At 38.1% G+C, this 16846-nt stretch overlaps 1 protein-coding gene across 1 annotated transcript in view; it reads left to right on the plus strand.

The window, feature by feature from the left end:
- Positions 1 to 16846, plus strand: part of Cep112 (centrosomal protein 112) — a 370253-nt gene that overhangs the window by 47624 nt on the left and 305783 nt on the right. The window contains exons 9-13 of the mRNA XM_029484236.1: positions 3033 to 3187; positions 3483 to 3612; positions 4247 to 4339; positions 5896 to 5955; positions 13190 to 13269. Of these exons, the coding sequence (XP_029340096.1) occupies positions 3033 to 3187; positions 3483 to 3612; positions 4247 to 4339; positions 5896 to 5955; positions 13190 to 13269 (518 nt within the window). The remainder of the gene's footprint in view (positions 1 to 3032; positions 3188 to 3482; positions 3613 to 4246; positions 4340 to 5895; positions 5956 to 13189; positions 13270 to 16846) is intronic.

Below are 16846 nucleotides of genomic sequence, written 5' to 3' on the forward strand. Positions count from 1 at the left end.
TGGCTTCATTTTCATTGAACTCTAAAAAGTCCTTAATTTCTTTCTTTATTCCTTCCTTGACCAAGGTATCATTGAGAAGAGTGTTGTTCAGTTTCCACATGAATGTTGGCTTTCTATTATTTATTTTGTTATTGAAGATCAGCCTTAGTCCATGGTGGTCTAATAGGATGCATGGGACAATTTCAATATTTTTGTATCTGTTGAGGCTTGTTTTGTGACCAATTATGTGGTCAGTTTTGGAGAACGTACCATGAGGTGCTGAGAAGAAGGTATATCCTTAAAGTTGTCCTTTTATTTAGCATAAAGAGTAACATGCTTTTATGGATGTCATATCTCCTTAGTTTTGTCTGACTCCCTCCCTCTGCCTTCCCTGTCTTCTTCCTCCTCCAGTCTCAGTGTTTCCTTCTCCAGGCCTTCCCTTTCTGCTTTTCCTGTCTCTACCCTCATCTCACTGACCTCCCAACCTCAGGACTCCTTTGCTGGTCCCTACTGATACTCCAACTTAAATCCAGTTGTCTAAAAATTCTAGTCTAAGATCTGCATTTGAGGGGATATTCCGAGTTTTTGTTTTGGGGCTTAGGTTATTTCCATTGTTATAATATTCTTGCCAGTACTATACAAGATTTTCAATTTCTCCACGTCCTCAACAAATTTGTTATTTTCTTATTGGAGCATAGATAGCTTTATTTAGCAGGTATAGCCAATGGCTACAGCTTACTCACAAGTATCTTATATAGGTCCCATAAAGTTTTAACAGTTGATTAATACCCAAATTAAAAATTCTTGTTCACAGCCGGGTGTGGTGGCACACGCCTTTAATCCTAGCACTTGGGAGGCAGAGGCAGGAAGATTTCTGAGTTCGAGGCCCGCCTGGTCTACAGAGTGAGTTCCAGGACAGCCAGGGCTACACAGAGAAACCCTGTCTCGACAAACAAAAACAAAAACAAAAAACATCATGTTCACATTATCACTGATATCCCGACATTTGAGATCACAGAATTGTTTGAATGTCCATCACTGTCTTCATTGAAACAGTGGATATCTGTCCCTCTCATTTCTTCTTATTTTCTTATAAAAAAGTGGTTTGTAATTTCATGTGAGCATTTCTTCTCTTCACTATATTCAATTATTAATATTGTAGAAAAAGATTGGTTTCTGACTGATGGAGACATTTTTCCTTTAGCAGAGTCTGTAGGTTTTTCTGTATCAATTCAGCCCCTAGGTCTTGATTTATTTCATTGTCAACCATGTTATTTTCGAACAATTTATAATAGCTATTCATTTCTTTCTTTGAATATGGGCAGTCTTTGTCTTGACTTTGGAATTCTTGTCTCCTGTCTCTATACAGTGACCAAACCTCAGTTTGTGCAGTGTTCTTCTGAGAGCTTTTGCTACTTCAAGGCTCAGTGACCTTGGCCACTCCTGCTTTGAGTTTCTTGTCCAGTCCTCATACAAGCTTAGAAAATACCTGTAGAAGTAAAAAAGAAAGAAAAAGCAAAAGAAGGGTGGAGAGTGCAACTTAGAGGGCCGGCCCAGCCTGCGGCTCCTTCTCCTCCTCAGTCCAGTCTGCCTGGGCATCCGCAACACCTTCCTGACGTGTTTCCCACTAATTTCTGTGTCTTTTACAAAGTGTTCTTAACAGGAGAGTTATGTTCTGTATGCCACCCCTATAAGCAGAATTCCCTCTCCTAGGCTTCTAAGGCAGAGTAGCAGTCCTGCTTTTCCTAGACATTGTCTCCTTTGTACCCGTTCCACAGAAGGATCCCCTGGGTCCCATCACTTCAAATTGGAGAGCAAAGGTTCCTTCTTGTTTGTGTCATACTGTGTCACTATGCAGAAAGGTAGTCCAGTTCCCTCAAAGGGGAGTCCACTTCCTCAAGCAGCTTCTTGGTGCAGCAGAGGCAGAGGGGATGCAGTGGGCTAGACTGCAGCTACACAGATGCTCTGTCGTATTAAAGCATTCACCAATGTGCTGTTTTAAATTTCAAATATTTGGAATTTGTTGCACCAAAATTTAACTCACCAATCTATTCAGTTTTATAATGAAGAAAAGGTGAAATGAAGAGAGAGTGTTGGGGTTTAACAGTGATGTTTAAACTTTATCTTAACCCTTTGTTGTAGAAAAACAGTAGGAAACAAGGGCCACGCTAACCTTTTCCTACTTGAATTTATTAGAAGAGGAGTTGTTAAAATGAAAGCCAGTTGTTTCTCAGCTAATGCTGCCTTAGTGTAGTTTTGAATAAAGCATTTAGAAGCTCATAAACACCTTTATTCAGGCTTTAAATGCAGCCCTGCCAAAGTGAAGAATTCAAAATAACTTAAATACCAAATAAAAAGAGGCAATTTATTTGAATGATGCTTTTGCATACTTTAGAAAAATAGAAAACTCCTTTAAATGAAATAGAAAAATCTAAGTTAACCAAATAAGAATTTATGTGATAAAATATTCCTATATACTTTCTAATGACGAATATGTTATGTGGTACTCCTGGCGTTAAAATGTGAGTTATGGATTTCATTTTCAAGTATCCTGATTAGAACCTTAAGTGAAGGCACAAAGCTGAGCTACAGTGAGGAGGCCCAGAGGGATTGCCATCGACCCGAGGGGCGCGCTGGCCTTCTTCACTCTCATGGGGACATTTCAGACTCTGCAAACATTCCACAAATGAGTGAATTGTTGGATAGATGTAAACATGCTATTAATTTTATGGTAAAAAGGTGATATTTCATTAGACCAGGTGGTGGTGGTACATGACTTTAATCCCAGCACTTAGGAGGCTGAGGCAGACAGATCTGAGTTTGAGGCCAGCCTGATCTATAAAGAGAGTTCCAGGACAGCCAAGGCTACACAGAGAAACCCTATCTCAAACAAACCAACAACAACAACAAGTTACGTTAGAGATTTATTTTTTACTAGTATTGATTATGGCTTATTTGTTCTTATTACTATAATATTTTTCTTCATAGTGCTCATTGGCACCATGGCTGAAAAGCTAGTTAGAGGTTTTCTTAACAATGACTTGTTCTTTTAGAACCACATGATCAAAGAACTGGAGGGCCGTGTCCAGCAACTGATGGGAGAAGCAGAGAACAGCAATCTACAGAGGCAGAAATTGACCCAAGAAAAATTGGAGCTGGAAAGATGCTACCAGATAACATGCAATGAATTACAGGAGCTAAAGACAAGGTAGTGCTGGCAGCTGTCTGTGGGCACCAGAGCTCGCTCCTGACTGTAGGTGACCTGCGAGTGGGTTAGACTTTGTGCAGTAAATCTTATGATGTTCCTACCTTAGTGGGATTCTTTGCATATTTTTTAAAATACTTAAAAACATAGTGTTTGAAACAAGTTGATGAAAATGTGGATACTTACTTCATATATAAAAATAGAATATATTTAAATTTAGTTGATTATTAGTTTAGTTGATATCCATTTTAGAGATTGGTTCCAAAAATATATAATATTTTTTATCTTACTGTTTCAGGCGCAACATACTACATAAAGAGAAAGAACATCTTGTAAATGACTATGAACAAAATGTGAAATTATTAAAAACCAAATATGACTCTGACCTAAATCTCCTGAGACAAGAGCATGCACTTTCAACTTCTAAGGTATTGTACGAATAGGTAGCCACATCTGCACAAGTGTGCAGCATGGCAGCGATGCATCAGCCAGTTGTTTCCATTTGAGATTAGCCCCTTTATCCTGTTCTTGAAACCAGCAGACGTCAAAACACACTATGCTGTTTAGGGTGCTGAAAACACTGTTTCATAGCCCACACAGCACTTAGCAGCAAGTTCTGCTTGACGCTCTCTTAAAGCACTAAAGGTTTAAAGATGCAATTCTTAGACATGCCTTCTGAAGTGTTTTTGCACACATGTAGTAGTTTACTTTGAAATGTTTGTTTTATTTTATTCTTATTTTTTAAATTTCAAAAATGTCCATAAAAATTAGACTCATTTTTACATTTTCATTGCATTAAATACTATGCAGATTTTAATTGACATTTTTATTTCAAAATACTAATTTTGACTTCAAATGTTACTCTAATTACTGCTCAGCTTGCTTACAGTATACTTCAAATAGATTTAAGTTTTATATTGTCTTTAAAATATTTTTCACTCAGATTTATAGGTAACTTAAATTGTGACTAAGCTTTCTGGGGTAAATGGGCTTTATGTCAACCAGAACTGGGCAGTGGCACAGAGAGTCAGCACTCTGCTTCTGTTCTTGCAATCCTCCTAGACATCGGGTGTGATTGAAGACTTAGAACAGAACATCTGTCAACTAAAACAGCAGGTCCAGGAATCGGAGCTTCAGAGGAAACAGCAAGTAAAAGTGAGTCCTGGGCTTTTACTGAGGTCTCTGGGCCCAGTTCCTTTCCTGTCTTGATCTATGTTTATAAATGAGAGTCTGTTAAAGAATAACTTAGGAAAGTCCTTCTGGACATAGCCATTTCTGAATGTATTGCTGGCATTTACCTAACAAGTGAAGATAATTACATGGAGAGAATAAAAGACAATTGATTTGAAAGATCTTTTTTGAGATTAGTTTAGAATTAAAATCTTTTTATTTTATTTATTTTGTTGAGATTGCAAAAACTAGAATACAGAAAAGACAATGGAGCAAATGATTTTATACAAAGTGAACATTCTTGTAAGCATTGCCCAAGTCTAGAAATAGAAATTTTCAGCTACCCCAGAAATTCTTAAGTGACTCTGCCTAATCCTACTCACTGTAAATATTCATCTTGGTATTCACAGACTGGCATAGCTCACTGCCCTCATTAGAGAAGCATCTTTTAGCTGCATGCGATGGTTAAGACAGAATCTCACAACTGGTCAAAGTGTATAATGGTATTGAAATTTTCAGGAAAATAGATGAATCTGGCCCTTGTAATATAAAGCAGGGCCACCCAGATGCATAAAGATAAACCCTGAGTACGTTCTCGCATCTGTATGTAGGTGACAGCCCATAATGTGTACATCTCTGTGTGTTGGGGAGTGTGGGTAAAACTAAAAGCCAAGAACAGAGACCAAGACATGGTAAAGATGGGTGGTGGGAGGGGTGGACATAGGGAACATGAAAGAAGAAATAATATGGGAGATGAGAACAAGGGGGACTGTGGGCAGAAGGGAAGTGGGGAGGGAAGGAATTCCACTAATACACTGTGTTGAAAATGCCATAATGATATGAAATATGTTGTATGCTAATTTGAAGTGAAATTACTCAAATATATTAAATATATAAATTAAATATTTTAATATGTCAAATATTTTTAAAAGTAAGGTCTAATATTTATTATTTGGTATACTGTCCATAATGTGCTTCAGGGCTGTGGTGTGGATAGGAGTTAAAGTATATAAGTATGAATATATTATTTGCTGTTCTTTTTACAGATCTTATTAGTGTAGTATGCCATCAAATTTTTGTTTGATGTGAAAAAACTCTCTTACAAAAGTGTATTTTAGAAGGTCTTCCCATTGAAGTTCTGAAACTCCCCTGTCTTTCTCCCTTTCCCTCTCCTCAGCACTTCATTTTCTCCCAGTCACAGAGCACCGAGGAGGAGGAGGATATGAAGTAGTTTCACGGTTCAAGTTGGCATTACCATCTTGACTTAGTTGCTTATTCCTGGTCTCACAGTCTTGACCATCACAGCAGTCCTTGTGCTTGAGGACAGGACACCTCCACACAGCTGAGGTCTTACATCTTGTTATATAAAGCTGCTCGAGACTTTGACAGTTAGGTGCTTAGCGTTGTCTTAGTGATAAGCAAATGACATGTATAACTCTAAGTTTGATATCCAGTACATTCATTGCTTTTATCAGGTCACTCATTTATTTACTCTAAAGGTAATATAAAACATACTAAGAATAAACATTTGTCATTTACAGGATCAAGAAAATAAGTTTCACATGGAGAAAAACCATTTAAAACACACCTATGAGAAAAAGGTAATATGTTTGGAAAATATAGACATTTAAAATAACAACTTAAGTAGGTAAAGGGGGCTGATTTAGTAAAGTAATTGATTTATCTCATCCTTTAAAGGATGTTTTTCTTACTAATTCAATCTCAGTTAACCAATATAGTCAAAGTTTTCATGTTTGTGAACAGATTCAAGTTCAGTTGTTAATCACACCCACATTAAAGCTCTAGTTTTGTACTCTGTTGGGGGAGGGAAGATGCTCATTGACTGAATCTCTCTTATGAACAACTTGATTTTTTATTTCTACAAGTTTGAAACAGTTGGGCCTTACAGTGCATTCCTGTGTATTATCCACGCTATAAGAGCTTCAGACCTGCAATCCAACCTAAAACAGTCAGAGCATTGACTACTTATAGCTTAGCAGCTTCTTAGCACTCAGAACCTTGCACAACCTTAAATGTATTTAGTATTCCTATTACTATCAGTAGTAACTAAAGCTTTGAATACTTTAGACAACAATTGATAGATTTGTGACTGCTATCTCAGTTCTGAAATTGTCTGCTATAAGACAGAGAAGGTAAAAGTAGTTGAAATAACAAAGGTTTTATTGATTTTTTTTTCGAGACAGGATTTCTCTGGATAGCCCTGGCTGTCCTGGAACTCACTCTGTAGACCAGGCTGGCCTTGAACTCAGAAATCTGCCTGCCTCTGCCTCCCAAGTGCTGGGATTCTAGGCGTGTGCCCCCATGCCCAGCAACATGGTAAGTTTTAAGAAATGATGACCCATTAATAAATTTTGGGCTGGGTATATTAGAGGTTTTCATATTTAACCAAATAGGAGAACATTTAGAAGGTTGTTATGGTTTAGATAATAAGACTCAGACCTCAGTGGACAAAGGCTGAAGCTCGAGCTGGCAGTAATAACTGGGAATGAAAGGAAATAGTCCTCTGGATGTGCCCTTGAATGGAGGAAGTGGAATATCTTTGTTGTTACTCTATTTTTTTTTTGTTTTTTGTTTTTTGCTAGTTGTTCATTTGTTCATTTGTTTGGTTATTTAGTTATATTATTTCTGAAACAGAGTCTCAGTATGTAGCTCTGGATTTCCTGCAACTGACTACTTTAGCTTTGGCTAGGCTAGCCTTGATATATATATATATGTGTGTGTGTGTGTGTGTGTGTGTGTGTGTGTGTGTGTGTGTGTGTGTGTGTGTGAGTGCGTGTGTATGCACATGTGTATGTGTATATATAGATGTNTAGCCCTGGCTGTCCTGGAACTCACTCTGTAGACCAGGCTGGCCTTGAACTCAGAAATCTGCCTGCCTCTGCCTCCCAAGTGCTGGGATTAAAGGCCAGCCTTTATTGATATTTTTGTTACTATTTATTTTTAATACTTGCCAAATGAATCCACTTGTAAAATATAATAGAAAATGAGGTTTACCCTTTCATTAAAATCTGTGTAAATTAAAGCTAACCCTGGCGTGTATTGTAGCATTCTCAAGTCACATTGCAAGCCATCATTTTTGTCCCTCTAGTTGCTTAATTGATATTCTTTAAATGCGTCTACTGGGATAGTGCATCATGTTAGGTGATAGGGTGAGGTTGGGAGCTGTTAGTCTCTGCTCTCCAAGAGATGTATAGAATAAAGAGTGTGTTGTGACTTACAAAAAAAAAAAAAAAAGGATTTCTTCTGATGCATATTGATCTGTTTGTGTGCTTTTTATAATTGTAACTATTATTATTTTTTCTGGATTTTTTTGAGATAGGGTTTCTCTGTGTAGCCCTGGCTGTCCTAGAACTCACTCTGTAGACCAGGCTAGACTCAAACTCAGAAATTCCACCTGCTTCTGCCTCCCAAGTGCTGGGATTAAAGGCATGCACCACTACTGCCCAGCTTGTAATTATTTTCTTACTCCTGCAGTTTTATTATAATTCATTATAACGTGTTTAGTATATTTATATCTACAAAATAGTATCTAAATAGGAATATGAAATGTCTGTAAGTGCAGCTTTTCATTCTCAATTGCTGAGAAATGCAGTTTCCTAAATATTTTGCTTGTGTGTGTGTGTGTGTGTGTGTGTGTGTGTGAGAGAGAGAGAGAGAGAGAGAGAGAGAGAGAGAGAGAGAGAGAGAGAGAGAGACTGATTGATTACTGGAAGCCCTAAGCCCTCTCCATTGTGTAAGGAAGGTACTGGGTTAGCCTGGGTTTACTATTCATCATTGTTTCCTGGGTAGCCCTCTGGCTCCTCTTCCATTATGGACTTCTTTCTGGCCTCTTGTTCTGCTGCTGTGATGTGTGCCAGTTCTCTCATGTGCAGGAACAGGATGGGCCTTTGTCTAGGAGCAAGACACACTGAGAACTGTTCTGTAGAGAAACAGACCCAGATAGCCTTTGCTTTTACTGAATTCTTTACTGTATTTTAGCCACCAAGTAATCTAAGGTTCTGCTGTCAGCCTTTCTCCCTGTGGAATAGACAAAAGGAAGGAAACATGAGAATTTGCTTTGTAACTGGAGCTTAGCACAGAAGCCCACTTTGCAGCAGCCATGGAAGTTAGGCTTTGCTACCTCCCAACACACTGCAGAGCCAAGGAGTAGTGAAAAGCAGAGAAAGGACATTGAATCCATGGAACAGAAAATGGGGCTCAGTGACCACAAGTCCTATCTTCTGCGAATGGATGTGAGCTTTAGGTTTAAATGGAGAAAGGATTAGGGGGGAGGGCAAGTGCCCTGCATAGATGAAGCAGTTTTGGTCAAGCTGTGGTCGGCTTGATCAGTATCTCAGTTCTAGTTCTGCACGGCAATCTAAGCAGTTTTGATTGTTGAGGGGACAAGCTGATTCCTGGAAATGTCTGTTCTGCTCCAGGTTATGGCTTCACTAGAGAGGATAACTCTACACTAGAGTGGATAACTCCCCTCTTTGAAAGTGCTTGGTCCTGCTAGGCTCTGCTCTCCTTGGAGTCCAAGGTTCAGAACAATGACTGGAGACTATTTAGCTCTTCTGTGGGGTCTAGAGCAAGGACAGGGAAAAGCGGACAGTCAGATCCCGCAGTTCTTCTTTTTGTGCATTTCAGCTTGAAAGGGAGGGAGGTAAGTTAGGGAGCACTGGCGCCTAGGTAGATTTTCCTTGAGTGGTGAACCATGACTACTGCAGAAGTAAATGTGTGACCCCCTGAAGTAAAGGAGACAGATGCAAAACTGGAGATGGGAGGTCAGGCTTTCATCTTGCCTTCAGTTACCTTGTGAGTTCAAGTGTGGGTCAATGCATTCTTTTTAGAAAGGCAATGCCTCTGTGCCTGTTAAAATTTCATTTTTATCAGTAACCTGCTGGCCATTCCTGTTGTAGTCCACCTCTTAAAGGAGATCCAAAACCTCTTTATTAGACATTGCAACAGCAGTTATTCATCTTCCATGAGCTGTCAATTGGCCTCATTTTTAAATAAATAATCAGAATACACTTTGCTGTTTTCAGTGTAAACAGGACTTGTTTAAAACAACAGTCTATAGAAGAAAAATCTGTATTTGCTCATCTTGCATATGTTACAGAGATTGTTTATGTTAAAAGAAAAGGTTTCTCAGCGTGTCACTGTTTGTTTCACAATTAATTCCATAATCTCCCCTGAAAATTGACATCTGTTCTTCTTTCTTTATTAAACCTGCTGTGATCTCAAGCCTTGACGATTTGATGTCTTCTGCCCCCCTGAGGGAATATCCTTCTGACAGCTCAAAGGGCTAACATAAATCTCACATAGGCCTGAACTGTGTAACTGGATAGCTAAATGGGGTGGATAGGCTTTTGTTTTGAGAGTTACAGGTGTGCACATTCAGTGACTTTCCGCATAAAATGTGCTTCTGAATATCTGTTCAGAGGAGGAAATGCCATCTGAATGACATTATTTCCTCATGCCAGCAAGATGCAGCAGGATGGGAGCGTACCGTCCCACTAGTCTTTGAGGTGGAAGAAACAGCAGCAGAGGCTGGCCCTAATTTAAGCACACACATATTATCTCATGGTCTTTATTGATCTCTGGTGGCTGTTGCCTGCTCTTCAGATCTTTGAACATCAAACAAATAATAGGCCATAAAGCTAACCGTCATTGTTTGATGAAGTGTCGTAATCTGCTAAATCAGGAAACTGCTGGAGTAAATGGTTTTACTAGTAAGGAAACACCTGCCTCCTACAAATAGCCTAGTGCTTGTTTTCCAAACAGGCACTGGGGTAAAGAATGGTGGTGTTGTTTACCCAATGGAGAACATGAGGCAGATGCTCACACGCACAGGTTAAACCGTGCTAGACTTGACTACTTCTAAAATCACTGTCATAACTGTTAACGAATGTAAGGAAAGTTCTGAAACACTGAAGTACAGGTTTTCCATGCTTAGAATTCATTGTACTTTATATAATTATATTGAAATAATTTAAACATGTTCACATCAATTTTATATGTAATATATTAAATTGTATTTTTAATTTCTACTGACATAAATTTCTTTAAAAATGATAATATTCCCAAAGTTAAAAGAGAAAAATAAGTTTAGTAAAGTCATGGAATGAGGTCAGCCATAGTGTTAGCAGTAGGCTGTGGAGATTAGAGGAGTTAAGAGGCAGTGTTGTCCAGCCTTCTGGTTTGGGGGCCAGCCCCAGCTCTTTGTTTTTTTTGCTATGCCATGATCCATGGTCTTTTTCTCATTTTTTATTCCACAAATGTGGAGGATGGGAGGGAATATAAACCATGTTCATCACATGTTCCGTCAGTGTGCTTATATCTACTGAGATCAACTCCTTAATAGTAAATGCTCATGTTTAAGAGTAAATTAGGTGCCTTAGCCACCTTCAATACTATAGTTTAATATTAATTATATATTGAAAAAAGACTAGAAGTAAATCACATTAATTCTCCCCATTACCTTTAAACAACATAGCAAGTCTCTGTGTAAAAAAATATATAAATAAAAAAAGAAACAAATACAAGTAGTTCTTAGGCAGTAGCATCATCTTTTTGTTGTTTTTTATTTATCTTTTATGTAAAAATAATTTATATAATATTAAATATATATAATATTAAATATATATAATATTAAAACACAAATAATAAGTTGTAGTCTTCCATCAAAATCAGTATGCATTGATTACTTGCATGGCATTTAATTATATATTACCGACAAATATATGAAATATAGATCAAGACAAAGCCATAATTTAAAAGGAATCTCAAGCATGCAATACTAAAATATTCTGTCAAGAGGAAACAAACCCAGAACATCCCTTAATGACTGCTGTAGTGTGGTTCAGGGATGCTGGGCACTTAGCAGCATAAGTGAGAAACAGCTAACCAGAGTGTGTATCAGTGCATGCCTTCTTGACTAGAGGGGAGTCCTTCTTCCCCACCCTGAGAGTTCCCTCTCCCCTTCAGAAATGAAACAGATATTCTTAGAAAGAATTACTTTTATTAAGGTGCCACTCATTAACTACTTAAATTCACTAAGTAGTAGAACTGAATCTTGAAACAAGCTAAGATTGGGTAGTGAGCAATACAGAGCACTTACAAGAACTCAGAATGGTTGGCATCCAGGGGCTGCTTTCTGCAAGGGCAGTCAGCCTTGTATATTGTTATCATGGCTGTTATTCATAATGACCTTATGTAATCGAGAGATACATATAGTGTTCTATTTGACTCTGTAGCTGTAATGTTTAACATTGAGAATTTTTTTATGTTCTAGTATTCACAAGAACCTTGCCTGAAGTAATTCACTTTACCATCCCATTTGTAGAGAGGACTGAGACACACATGCTAAATAACTTGAGAAGTAGGGAGATGGCCATTGAAACTTATCCTGTCTTTCTAGATAAAGTTGCTTTCTGCCTCCAAATAATGAGTAAAGTTTGTTTCTATTCCAATTTAAGATTCTCACACTATGCCAAGCAGAGTAATACCTATCAAGGATCTATAAGAAGTAAGATAGGAGTTGAAGTCTGAGCCTGGTAAATTGTGAAAAGACTGCTTTTCCTACGTAGAGTAAAATAAATTTATTAGTAAAAAATTTCAAGGTGAGATGATCCTTCTCATCATAAGAAAATAGTATTTATGACATATAATAAGTTGATCATTACAGTGCCAAGAAGTGGGGCTTGTGTCTGCTCATTCTCCTGGCCAGTCACCGCCTCAGTATGCATTGTCTTCTCTGCCTCCCAGTTTTGTCTTGATTTAGTGGTTTGCCAGCTGAGAAACTGGAAAGGCTTTTTGATATTATCGTGAAAACTTGCCTCTCCAGCCTTACTACTAGTTTAAAAGAATATTGTTGATTTTACTAATTTATTTGCTTTATACAAAGGGAAAAATGCAAAATAATTATAAAAAAGAAAGGCCAAAAATATGTGGGATTTTAATTAGGTCCAACCAAACTTATTTTTAAAAATCTTCTTTTGCCTAGTCCTGATGCAGTGTGTGGCATGGTTTTAGAGTGTGTGTGTGTGTGTGTGTGTGTGTGATGTGCATGTGTGTGCGTGTGTGATATGCGCTTCTTGTCATTCTTTCTTGCCTCACTGTTCAGCAGATTCATATTCAGTCCTATGGTGGTGGCCAGCAGGTCTAAGTGGTTTGTCACATACCAAGTGGAGTGCTTTCTTAACCCTCAGGGAGGCTCTGCAGCCTTACTAGCAGTGTGGCTACAAATATAAGGCATTCACTTTTCCCTTTCTGTCCAGCTGTTCAAAATTTCTTTTCCATATTTTATGATCGCCATCATGTGCACATGAGTGTCCATACTGCAGTTTTGGATATGTGAAGAACATTTTCTTCGCTTTCGTGGTTGGTGCCGTCATCCACCCATTCAAGGGTTGCTACATGCAGGAAGGAGGCAACCTGGATGGAGGAGTTTGCACCAAACTTGATCAATGGATACACAAATCATGCTTAGTGAAGGAAGATTTTATAATAGCTGCTCTATAGCTGGTCAATGCAGACACAGTATTTATCCTAGTCTTCTCAAGCATGTGGAATTTCTTTCCTTTGTCAAAGTGATTGGTGCTTTGTGAAGTTGATGTATACCAAGTCTTTTTAAAAACAATCTAATTACTAGTGTTGAACTGAAAATTAATATTGGGAGTAGAATATTGAAATTATTCTATGGATAAGCAACTTTCTATCATGAAATACGTATTTCTGAATTCATATCACAACAGATTTGAGATTGTTGTTGGTACTTTTGGTATTTTTGAGTATCCTTATCTTCCAGTTAATTTCACGAATTCTTTCATGTAGGTTCATGAACTGCAGAGTGAACTTGATAAAGAGAAGGAAGATGCTCAGAGGAAGATCCATAAATTTGAGGAAGCTTTGAAGTGAGTAAAAAAAGCAGTCACAAAATATTTAATGTTTAAAAAATTGCTCTTTCTTGGGGCTGGAGAGGTGGCTCAGTGGTTACGGGTATTAGCTTCTTTTCCCAAGGACCTGGGTTCTAGTCTCAGCACCTACTTGGTAGCTAACGATTTTGTGTAACTTCAGAGCTGGAAGATCCCACGCCCCCTCTGGACTCTGTGGACACTGGATACATGTGTGTTCTGACACACCAGCAGGCAAAAAATCTATACAGATAACATAAAGTTAAAAGCAAAATTAAAACACACAGGTTGCTCATAGTTCATTGAGATCCAAGTTGACTAGCGGGGGGGGGGGGTATGTTCACAATAGCCATGTAGTGCTTCACACTGCTTTTCCATTCTGGATCTGTTTTCAGACTTACTCTACTAGTTGATTTTTTTTTTTTTTTTTAGCAGAAAAAGCAGTTCAGCTGTTCTTAAGTGATAGGAATGAGAGAAAATAGAACTTAGTGGTTTCAGATGCCCTCTTCCTCTTAAGTGGAAACACATTTTACAAAATGAGATTTAGGTCTTTGGACCTTTAGAAATCCCTGTGCAGATGTTTGTTGGGCACTAGAGTTTTAGTTATCATGTTCACAAAAGGATTAGTATCTAAGCATTGCTTAGGAGAGTTTTCTCTCCTGACCTGTCATGTGAAGGGCCTGGCGTTGCAGCTTGTCTTTCTCCACCCGTTTCCATGGGTTGAATGAGCTCTGTTGGGTTTTTACTGTGTAAGTTTAGCTGGGACATACCAAATTACTCAGTAAAAACTCAGTTCTTACTGTGTGTCATGCAATGTAAGAAAATACATTCCCAGAAGACCTTAAAATCATTTGGTAGGTTATGTAGGAACCTTGGCAGTTGCTATACAGAGCAGACAGGATTTACCTGGAGGAAAGTCAGCATAGCGCCTGATCCAAGGGATTCTGGAGAGGGCTTCCGTGAGCTTTGTGCCTCTAGATAATTTGTTTTCTTTCCTGAACCTCCAAACCAGAGTCACTTACAGAAATGCCCCCGAAGGATCCCTCCCTCCCTCCTATCAAATGTGCTTCCTATCACATTCTCCCTGCGAGGCTGCAGCCCAGTTCTTCCTCTTGCTTTGCTTATTAGTAAAACTGCATTGGTTTACTTACTAAACGAACATCTTAGGATAATTTATGTACTGTGACATCACAAGAAGTAATGTTTTGATCCACACAAGGACTTGTTGCTTATTTGCTCATATCAGCTCTGAACCAGATGCCATGAAGGGGATCAAAAGGCAAGCAGTTGTACTCGTTAAACATTAAATTGTCATCTTGATTCATGACAACACTGACACTCATCAAGGGCTTGAAAGAATCCTACCAAAATAACACATTTTATCTGGAGTTAAAATAAACTATTTTAGACCTTAAAGTAAAATTTCCTGGTAGATTCACTCCTCCCATACCCTAGGTAGTCACTGTCCCCATTTTGAACAATTAGCTGACGGTCTTCACAGTATAGCACCTAGTGGAGCAGCAAGCAATAATGAAGATGGAAAATAACTGAGGAAGTTATCATGAAGTCGGAACTTGAGAATAAATAGCAGAAGCTGGCTCTTTTCCAAATGGAAAATATTCCAAGGAGTGGCTGTTAGGTGCTTTTGATCTAAGAATTGTGCTGTTTTGTTTGCCTAAGTATGGTTTCATGCTGCAGCCTATGATGTAAAACCTTGCCTTGATTTCTTGCAAGCCTTTTTTCTTTAATAAATATGCACAAAGGTAAAAATAATCTTGTGTTTTGTGTTATATCCTCATGTAGTTATTCTTTCTTCATTTCATTTAATAACGGCTGTTTCTTATGTGCAGTTAAATGGATAGTAGAAGATGCCAGAGAATCCAGAAGTATGTGTATGTAAGCTCATATTTGAGTATCTAAAAGTCTAGCATAAGTCAGTGGATTTAAATGTATAAGTGATAATCAGAAAGACAGATTGCTTGCTAATAGCAGGCCTGTCAGAGAGGAGGAACTCTTTACCTGATTTCACTGAGAGTGGGGACATGGGAGGCTTTCCTGGATTTTGGTCTTGTCCTGTTTGGAGATCCTGCCTGCCATGGCTGGCCTCATTTCCTTTCCATCTGAGAGTTCTTACTGAGAGTGCTAGTCTCCATCTCTTTCAGATCTGCTCGTCCTGTGTCTTAGTTCCCACATCTCAGCTCTCAGAATTCTGTATCCATGTAGAAGCATTCCAGCTAATGATGGTGTCCCGTTGATTAAGATGTTAGCGGAGAGTTTCTGTGACTTTATTGTGATACAGTCCTGCCAGAGTCTTGAAGGTCTGGGAAGTGTCTGAGAAGATGGTGCTGAGCCTGTCTGTAAGCAGTTGAAGTGGCCCAACTTAGGGTTTGCTTTCAATTTCAGCTTGATATTTCAAAGCTATTGATATTGAAATGTTCACATATTTGTGATCACATATCAGTTATTTTTCTAGTCTCTGTGACAAATATCGAACAGAAACAACCCAAAAAAGGAAAGACCCTTTGATTCCTGGCTTTCGAGGTTTATTCCATTATGTCAGGGAGGGTGTGGAAGAGCAGAGGTAGTCACTGGCTGGCAGAAGAGGAAGCAGAGTGCACAGCCCATGGGATGCTGTTGCTCATATTCAGAATATCTCTTCCCCATTCTGTCGGTTCTCTGGAGATGCCCTTACAGACACACCCACAAATACTCTTCATCAGCCTTCTAGGTGCTTCTCTGCTGCAGGATATTGATAATGAAGATTCACCATCAGAGACCACAGTCAGTATTTCACTTTGAATGTACCTGGAGAGCTCACTCACTGGTTTTAGATCTAAAACTATTTTAATGTTGCTGACTACTACCATTCTGTATCCTTGTTCTCTATAGCTTTGACCATTTTTCTTTCCTGTTTCATTTTTATTGTAGAAAGTAATTTAAATATCTTCATGAAATTAAAAGTTATTTGAAACTATACCTGCTAATGTCATGAACTATATGTGATTTATATTTTTCAATGATAAAGAATACAGGAAACTCATTGACTAGCAATTAGAAAAATGCTTGCATATAACAGAGACAGTGTTACCATTTGAAGGACTAATACTGCAATACTATTGCCTCCTGCTTTGGGGCAGTTGAAATTTGTCAGCATAAAAAGGAACCTGGGCTTGACTCCAAGAACAAAAATAACTATATAAATACATGTGTAAATAAAAAATCTCTCAGCAGATATAGATAGTATGTTTTTACTTCACCTGTATTTCAATATTCCTTGTATTTATCAAATTTGAAGCGAAGTTGTGGGTACTATAAAGTAATAAGGCATAGGTTGAAGTAGTACAGAAGTTGGCTGAAGTATTCAGTGAGGTGTTTAAAAATCTTCTTTTTGATTAATAACTTTTCAAGGTCTTTGCAGTAAAATTCAATAGTTTCATGTCATGCTTTTTAAATTTCTTTGCATTTTTGAAAAGCACATATGAAATATATTTCATGTTAACACTGCGTAGACGAATTGTGTGATTTTGTGGTAGTACTAGAAATATAAAGTAGTAATTTATTTATCTCACAAATATAA

This window comes from Mus caroli, chromosome 11, assembly GCF_900094665.2.
Source record: "Mus caroli chromosome 11, CAROLI_EIJ_v1.1, whole genome shotgun sequence".
Lineage (NCBI taxonomy): Eukaryota > Metazoa > Chordata > Mammalia > Rodentia > Muridae > Mus > Mus caroli.